The sequence below is a fragment of the Elaeis guineensis genome, chromosome 16, assembly GCF_000442705.2.
Source record: "Elaeis guineensis isolate ETL-2024a chromosome 16, EG11, whole genome shotgun sequence".
NCBI classification, from domain to species: domain Eukaryota; kingdom Viridiplantae; phylum Streptophyta; class Magnoliopsida; order Arecales; family Arecaceae; genus Elaeis; species Elaeis guineensis.
This window is the reverse complement of record NC_026008.2, coordinates 27,400,930-27,410,317: the sequence shown is the minus strand read 5'-3', so window position 1 is coordinate 27,410,317 and position 9,388 is coordinate 27,400,930. Positions and strand designations below refer to the sequence as shown.

The 9,388-nt window shown below is 35.7% G+C and overlaps 1 protein-coding gene across 11 annotated transcripts; it reads right to left on the bottom strand.

The window, feature by feature from the left end:
- Positions 1 to 200: 200 nt before the first annotated feature.
- On the bottom strand, positions 201 to 9,097 carry LOC105059295 (uncharacterized). Of its 11 annotated transcripts, none has more exons than XR_012137565.1 (9): positions 8,911 to 9,094; positions 3,554 to 3,823; positions 3,366 to 3,437; positions 3,031 to 3,247; positions 2,675 to 2,831; positions 2,460 to 2,552; positions 2,283 to 2,384; positions 2,113 to 2,197; positions 201 to 587 (listed from the first exon to the last, which is right to left on the bottom strand). XR_012137565.1 is itself a non-coding variant. In XM_073250210.1 (9 exons), the coding sequence occupies exons 5-8, from the start codon at positions 3,162 to 3,164 to the stop codon at positions 2,160 to 2,162; spliced, it is 309 nt and encodes a 102-aa protein (XP_073106311.1). In that variant the 5' UTR covers positions 3,165 to 3,247; positions 3,366 to 3,437; positions 3,554 to 3,656; positions 3,775 to 3,823; positions 8,911 to 9,095; the 3' UTR covers positions 201 to 587; positions 2,113 to 2,159. The 11 variants fall into 11 exon arrangements, 6 of the variants coding, with proteins under 6 accessions (XP_073106311.1, XP_073106310.1, XP_073106312.1 ...); XR_003798343.2 differs by having other exon boundaries at positions 2,675 to 2,873; positions 8,911 to 9,093; XM_073250210.1 differs by lacking the exon at positions 2,675 to 2,831 and having other exon boundaries at positions 2,279 to 2,384; positions 3,093 to 3,247; positions 3,554 to 3,656; positions 3,775 to 3,823; positions 8,911 to 9,095.
- Positions 9,098 to 9,388: the final 291 nt, after the last annotated feature.

Here is a 9,388-nt window from a genome sequence, read left to right as displayed (position 1 = left end):
GCTTTGCATTGTCGACTCGCAATTCAAGTGTTTTTCCTTGTTTGATTTTCAATTCAATTCACTGTCAGCTCTCAATTCACTTTCATGCATATCAAACATTTCAGGTTTGTGCGAACATGTTTGTGCTACATCATTGAATTGAACTGATACGTGGACAGGTTTGTGCTACAGCTCAGACCATCTAGTGCATAACAAGAGGATTGCAGGAGGGAATAAGACAACTTCATTTGCAATCCATATAATACTTGATGCATAAATTCCATAGATAATACATTATCTACCCTATGATTTCCTTGACTATTATAGAAAGATATGGTAGTCCCAACCCAAATCTTTCATGACAGTCCCAGCCATGTTCTACAGGAGACAATTAAAGGTGAACCTTGACATTCCAACCAAATGATGAAGAAACCTGACTATCATCCAAGATGCCAGCATACACCAAATGAGACACTTCCTTTTAGTTTTGCAGCCCCAGAGCTCACTCTCGAGCTTTTCTTTGCATTAGCGAAGCTTATTGATGATTTCATTCTCAATACAGAAGTGGGAGGATCATGCCTGGAGAAATATCCGCGTCCCATGTTAACCTATTGCAACGGGAATTATGAGATTCAAAGTAAAGTTTGAGCGCATTACACTACAAAAATAAGATAATTAGCTACATAAAAAAAAATGTAGCTAAATAATAAAAAAAATATAGCTAAATATAACTATCAATGTAAAATACATTGGTAAATATGCGTCGGCAAAAGAGGATCGTTGATTCTTTTTACCGATGAAAAAAATTTTCCATCGGCAAATATTTATTTTTACTGATATTTTTTTAGTATCGTTGATTATTTACCTATGCTTAAAATAAGCTTCGGTAAAATATTTTAGCGACATAAAATTAGTGTCAGAAAAAATCAATTTACCTACACTTAAAAAGCATCAATAAAAAAATTTAGCGATGGAAATATTTACCTATGCTAATATAAACATTGCAAAAATTAATTTTTTGTGATGCCAAAGTTTTGTGAGAACAAATAATTAGCGATGCTAAATTTGCATCACCAAAAATAAGTTTTGCCTACGCTTATTTTGCGTCACTAATTTATTTTAGCAATACAAACTAAACATAGGTAAAAATCTTTAGCATCGCTAATAGTAAAACGCCCAGCATCCCGACACGTCCTTTGGCGATACTATATATGATTTACCGATGCTAATTAGCATCGCTAAAGGATTTTGCCTATGCTTATTTTGCATCACTAATTATTTAGCGATAGAAAACAAGCATAGAAAAAAACCTTTAGCGCCACTAATGGTGGCACGCTCGTCACCCCAACACAACCTTTAGTAACGCTATATTTTATTTGCCGACGCTAATTAGCATCGCTAAAAAATTTTACCTATGCTTATTTTGCATCGCTAATTATCCTTTTAACAAAAAAATCATTACTTTCATGGTAATTTTTTATAATTTTGCCTATAAACCTGTAGATAAACAAACATATATATATATATATATATATATATATATATATATATATATATATATATATATATATATATATATATTATGTTCATTTTCACAACCACACATATAGCAAAATAAATATATACAACCATATAAAATATCATATAAAAATATGTATATCTATACAAAATAAAACTGCACATGCCAAGCCGCATCATGGACCTGCAATAGATTAAAAAATTAAAAATAATATATAGATTAAAAATATATAAAATAATATAGATTAAAAATAATATAAAATAATACAGGTCACAAGAGGACATCCATCAACATCATCGATGGAGTCATCATCATAAGCATCAGCAGAGACGTCGGGAGCCAATGGAGGAGGCATGCTAGAAGGATACGGCGAACTAACTCATCGAGCTTTGTCCCAAATGCTGTAAGCTAGGACCTAAGCTCAATATTGTCACGCTGTAAGACAGCTATGTCCTTTTGGGATCTACCACAGTCCTCCTTCGCTCGACGCATCTCCTCCTCATATCTCCTCTCCACCTCATGGAGACGAGCATCACAAGAAATATGTGATGCTCTAGAGGAGCTAGAGGCCACAACCGCATATCCCAACCCCGTAATATAACTGGATTTTTTACCAAGCATCTCATCATAGATATCATCATCTATGGGTGGGGTGAAGCCCTCAGCGATGGGCTAGGATCGTATCTCCATCGTCCAGTCCTAATTAAAGAAAAAAATAAATATAATCAAATGTCTAAACTTCATAATAAAATTAAAACATAGAACTTAATCAATTAATACCTACATGCCTCTCCCTAGTCCCAGGAAGCCACTCTCCTATCGTCCGACGATGGATCTTCTGGTAGACATCAATCTGTCCACATAGCTGTCTTGTCTCGATATCCCTCTAAAATTTATAAATATAAGTACACAGACACACATATTCTAAAAAATCATTAGAGATATATGTATGTGTACTTACCCACTCATACTGATGCTGCGCAAATGATTTCGATCCACTACAATGCATCATCGTGAGCCTTGATCGATTTTGTGCATTCCTATCGCAAAAGGCCTAACAAGTAAATGCATTCAAGATATTAGTGAATATATTATTTTTTATTATACCACATCAATTCGATAATTCATATTTTTATTATATATAATAGTTATATCCGGTATGTAGGGTCCTCATACTTATTGCAGAGGAGATCCCAATCGAAGTGTGAAACATTCTTGTGGGGTGTCTCACGTGCCCCCTCCGCCCACATGCCCTGAAGACCTCCTTCCAATGGCTATAGAGTCTATATCTAAATTCCTTAAGCAATCTCTCCATATGCCTAAGGATAGCCTCCTGCACGTGCGGGATATCAATCTCGTTGATATCAAAATCGTGCTGCAGAAATAATATACAACATATAAAATTTAAAAATATAAAAGTTAAGTATATGCCAAATTAAATATAAAATAAATAAAAAAATTATATTTAAAAAATATAATATAATTTATATTTAGTTATCGATAAATAGTCAAGGAGGATCTGCTTCAGCGACCTTAAAATTCTCCGTCAATCGAACATCATCAGTGGAGCATACGCTCGGACAATGATGCCAACCTCATATATGTACGAGTCCCTGATGTGGCGCTGAACTGACATGGCATATCCCGATGGGATGACAACTGTCATCCTCTCTCCGAGATGTGCCTTCCTCCACTCCTCAAGCTTCTCATTTCTGGCGGCTCCACAAGTCTACCTAATGACAGTATCAACTGTACCAAAATAAAAGCTTAAAATCAGTTATTTATACATGATAGAAATTTAAAGCAAATTAAATATAAAAAAATTATAATATATAAAATTAATCTGTCATGACAGAAGATGATATACCTGCCTCGATAGACAGCTACGGAAATAAGGTATCGACATCTCCATGTAGATTCTTCCTCTCAGATGGTCCTCCTGGTCACATAGCATAAAATTAATTATTTATACATGATTAAAAGCTAAAGCAAATTAAATATAAAAAATTATAATACGTAAAATCAACCTATCATGGTAGGAGATGATGTGCCTACCTCATGATAGGAGATGATATGCCTTCCTCTGGATGACCCGACTACTGCTGAGATGGAGATACGTCGACATCTTCATGTGGCCCTCTCTTGTAAAATGGTCCTCCTGATAGTATAGTTTAAAATTAATTATTTATACATGATAAAAAGATTAAAATAAATTAAATATAAAAAATAATAATATGTAAAATCAATCTATCGTCGCAAGAGATGATGTGGCTAACTCATCTTCGCTTGGGCTCACCCTGCATGATCGTCCTCCTAGTGCCATGCCTGTATCAAACAATATATTGGAGATAATATAATATGGATAAAAATTACGTTGATACTGAATGATATATGAAATATAAGATATATAAAATTTTTTTTGAAAAATTATATATTATTGTTCAATATCTATATCTTCATCAGAAGGATTATCAACATCTTCGTCATCATAATCCACCAATATATAATCTTCCTCATCATCATTTATGAAGTTGTTATCATTATCATCATCATCCTCCGACATATTCAGATTTAATTAACTGACATCAATATTATCAAGTTGCAAGTCATCCCTAATCAGAAGAGATGTGCTTCCAATATCGATACAGTACTGTCCCAAGTTCGCTGTATTCTGCTTCTCCTGAAAGAAATCCTCATTTGCTTATATCTCAGAATGAAGATTTATATCATAAACACCTCTTAGTGCAATCCTTTGTACAACATGCCATTCACTTTTATATCTTGTATCCTTTAGATATATTACTTGCTTTGTCTGACTAGCGAGTATGAAAAGATCGGATTGGTACCATGTTCTTGCAAAGTTGACACTTGTGAAGTATGCATCTTTGTGAATACCAATCCTATTATTGTTGATATCCCACCATTGGTATTTAAACAGTAAACAAATCATTTTGACTCATATCTTAACTATATAATGTCCATTAGGATATCATAATATTCAATCTCATTATCTCCATCAGTTTTCGACATCAAAATTTCACTATTTTGAGTCTGCCTATGCATATCAAAATCCCTTGTATGAAACCTCATACCACCAACAATACATGAGCTATAACATGAAACCCTAGGATTGAGGTGGCATGCCAAATTATATAGTTCCTCGGTTGTACCATCTTCCTTATTATGATACATTAACATCATCTGCAACAACATGCATATAAGTTACGATAAATCATCTCTATACATTACATATAATAAAAAGTTGAATAAAACTGCTATAGTGTTTACATGTTGTCTAAACTAAGTTGTGAACTCCCTTTGATGTCTTCCCTCGATATCTCTATTATTTTACCCCAATAATATGTCTCTATACTCTCTATAATAAATACATGCTTATTATTTATTTTATCTCATGAAAAGTATATAATGTTAATTATGTAAAAATACTTACTTCATAAAATTATAGATTTCTTCACAATTATTTAGTACATAGAAATGCAGCAGGTTGTGCTCTTTTATATCCATATGTTTGTACTTTCTTCCACCAATAGGATGAGCATTAATCTTAAAAATAAATAATGTAGATTCAATATCGACCTACTCTCTATCTATATTGTGGTCTTCACGATTGAATCATATTTCTACATCATCGACGTACATCGAACAAAATGTAAGACACTCTGTGAAAATGTATGCTTCCACAATTGATCCTTCTGGATGTGCCTTATTTCGCACATATTATTTTAACTTATACAAAAATCTACACATATAAAATGATAAAAATAAATATAATATATATATATAATTAAAATTATAATGAATATAAATTAAGTAAAAAAATTAATTTTTTTGTAATATTATTACCGCTCAACAGAATATATCCATCGATACTAGACTGGCCCGATAAGTAAAGCCTCCCTTGGTGGGTGAACCACCAAGTATACCATAATGTCGAAAAATGATGATGTAGGAGATGTTGCCAATAAGGTAATTCAAAAAATATACTCCACTTCGTCCAGTTCAACTCTGATTCATTATGCTTTCGCTTGCGACTCCTAGAAACTTTGTCGAATTTGACACTGTAATGGCCTCTAGTTATGCCAATATATCATCTCCGCTCATGACACAAGGTGGCCCACGTATCTCTTATTTTCTATTGAAGCATCGATTCTGATGAATTCTCCAAGAATGATTAGATGGTAAAAATTGGTGATGACATATATAGACAATTTTTCTTCCATACTTTAGTCTAACGGAGCAGCTGTCACTATTGCAAATTGGACATGCCAAATATCCTTTTGTGCTCCATCCAGATAGATTGCCATATGTCAGAAAATCATTAAGTGGTCACATTATCATCGCATGCAATCAAAAATTTTTTTTACTGATTGAATTATATGTTACAGCACCAATCTTTCAAAGTTCTCTCAATTCATCGATTAAGGATTGCAGATAAATATCTATCTCATTATCAGGAGCTGTAGGTCCAGGAATAAGCAATGATAAAAATATAAATGACTCTTTCATGTATTTTCATGGTGCAACATTGTACGGCATTAGCATAATCGGTCACATACTGTAAGCATTGCTCATGATCCCAAATAAATTGAAACCATCAGATGCTAGGCTAAGATGAATATTGCGTAGGTCACTAGCAAAATAAAAATATTGTTTGTCAAATTTTTTTCAAACTATAGAGTCAGCTAGATGACTAATGATGTTATCCTCAAAACTTCTCATCTCATGATGCCATCTCATCACCTCGACGGTCCTCGAAGTCTTGATGTTAATGAAAAGTATCTCAAAACCTTGTGAGGCCGCTTCTTACCTCTTTCAGAATCTTCAGCATACCTTGACTGACCACATTCTGAACAACAATCCAAGTGTTGATGCTGTTTATAAAATAATGCATAATCATTCTTGCATGCATGTATTGGTGTATAACCCAGTTCAAGTTCATGCATATACCTTTTTATCTCTAAATACGATTTTAGAAGTTTTTCACCATCCGGTAATACCTCCTTGATTAAGTTCAATATAAAGTCAAAAGACTTTTGACTCCAACCAAATATGATTTTATCATGGAGAAACTTTATCAAGTACTCAAGCTTCAAGAACTTCTTACAATTTGGATACAATAGCTCCTTGGCATCTCTCATGAGTTTTCAAAATGTCCATCATTTGTATTATTTGTACTATTAAGAGAGTTGTCAAAAGAGTTTTCAAAATATACCCCTTCATATAAATCATCTAATATCTCATTGATGCCAATTGATTCAGGCTGTTGATCCATATATTGGTCTCTTATATTAGTAGGTCTACATTCCCCATGCAAATCTCAAATAATATACTTTGGATCCATTCCCCAATTCAACAAGTATTCCAATGCTGTATCTGTAGGCTAGAAGTAATTGTTGTGACATCTCCGACTAGGACATTTGATTCTATTATGATCATCGACTATTTCTCGTGCAAATCTTATAAAATGCCTAACACTTTGTCAGTATTCAAGTAAAATGATAGAGCAAGCATTCATCCAACTTTTGTCGATATTTTTCATCTATCCATGAGAAATATACTTCATTAAAGTATGTATTATAAAAAAAAAATTAAAAATATATGAACCTATCCATTTCTAATAATAATAATAAGATTAATGAATACCAACTCAACCAACTCCTTCCTAATAGGTGTAGTCCTATTCTTTTCAAAAATACATCATTATTATTGTTGCCACAACTTTGTTCTTTGTTCCATATCAGGAGAAAATCTAGCAATATCTCCCTACAGTTCTCTAAGTACATGATATAGATGGATTATATTTTAACCACATCTAATATATATCCGAAGAACAAATGAGATAACTATGATGAAATTTCCTGCAATAGAATAAAAAACACTATGACAATAATAAAAATTGATGCATTTCAGAACTGCCCAAATCGGAGCATTCAAGAGCCGTTCACAATGTCCATTTTGAAGACTCTAGGATCGACTCTTGAATAGAAGTCTAAGATTACATCAATACATGCATTAAATTACGATCGAATCATGATCCGAATCTAGACCGGATCCCGACTTAGATTCCAGACCTATGGTTCTATGCAATATAAATTTTGCAAAAATAAATACCTAATTAGTCAATTAAATTAACAAGTAATATAAAATATAACTTCATCAACAACAACAGTTCATATGCATTAAAAATTTACTAGAGGATTCAGCTAATCCTAGTTAAAACATTAAATCATAATCACAATAAAATACAGAAACTAAACAAGCAAAAATATTAAATTATAATAAGCAAAAGCAATGTGCATGAAACAATGTGAATCCAATAATGCAAGCATTCAGCGAGACAGTGATTTGGAGTATTTTTAGGACAATTCTACTGCTGCATTTCGAGGATATTAGTCGAGAAATGGCACATCCAATTGATCGCGGGCTGATACCAATATCAATTGATCCTCCTCTTCCGGCCCTGACAGCTGTCCCCTCCCCCCAGGCCCTAGTGTTTTGCCCCCAGCCTCCATGTGACTAACCCCCTCAGGCCCTAGCACTTTGCCCCCTGTCAGTGCCCCCCTCATATTTTTTAACATTATTTTTTTAAAAATAATATTTTATCATTATTTTAAAAACTAATTATTTTCATTACATAAAATAATTTATTTTTAAATATTTTTAAATATTTTATTTTAACAACTTTATCATTATTATTTTTTTAATACTTATTATTATTTTTATTAATAAATTATTAAGTTTTTAAAAATTATTTTTTATTCTTTTTTCCCCTCCTTATGCTTCCTCCGCACGCCACAACCCCCCCCAACCCTGGCCACTCCGCCCTCGGCCCCCCGACCCCGACGGCCGTCCGCTCCCCCCCGGGCCTCGACAGTCCGCCCTCAGCCTCCGTGCGACTAGCCCCCCTCCCCTCCCCCCCGAGCCCCGACGGCCATCTACGGGAACACAAAACCACCCCCCGATCCTCCGCCCCCGGCCTCAGTGGCCGTCCCTTCCCCCCCAGGCCCCGACGATCTGCCCCTGATCTTCGCGCGACTAGCCCCACCCTCCCCTCCCCCCCGAGCCCCGGTGGCCATCTGTGGGAAAATGAAACCACCCCCCCTGATTTTCCACCCCCGACGGCCGTCCCCTCCCCGCCCAGGCCTCAACCTCCACGCGACTAGCCCACCCAAGCCCCACCTTCGTCCCCAAGCCACCCGCAGGCCAGGGGGCCCATCCTCCTCCCCCCTCCCCACGGTCGGGGGACCACCGCGCGACCAGCCCCCCAGCCGCCTGCAGGTCGGGGGGCCCCTCCTCCCCCCCGTAGTCGGGGGACCTCTGCACGGTCGGGGGCTCCCCCCTCCTCCCTTCCCCGCGGAGCCACAAAAAAAAACAAAGAAAAAAGGGTTTACCTTCCTCAGCTCGGCGACAGCGGCGGCGACAGTGATGGTAGCGGCGGCAGAGGCGGTGACCAACGATGGTGACAACCGACGGCGAGAGCGGTGACGATCCAGGGAGAGGGAGGGAGAGAGGGAAATGGGGGTGGGAGTGGGTTTAGCGGGGGAAATAGGAGGGCGGGGGCGGGAGATGAAATTGCGCAGAGGGAGATAGGTTTGCCCATTTTATTTTAATTTCCAACTATTTACCAACGTAAATTTTATGTCATAATAACAATAATTACCTACATAAAATTTAATGTCAGCAAATATCATATCTACCTATGCTGGATTAGCGTCCATAAATATTTCACTAAAATTAAAAAATTAATAAAAAAATTTTTGATACTAATTTATTATAAAAAATTATCATAATTACCTATCCAATATTTAAGCATAAGAAATTAGGCTTATTGCCTATATAATTTTGTGTCAGAAAATATTTTTTTTAATT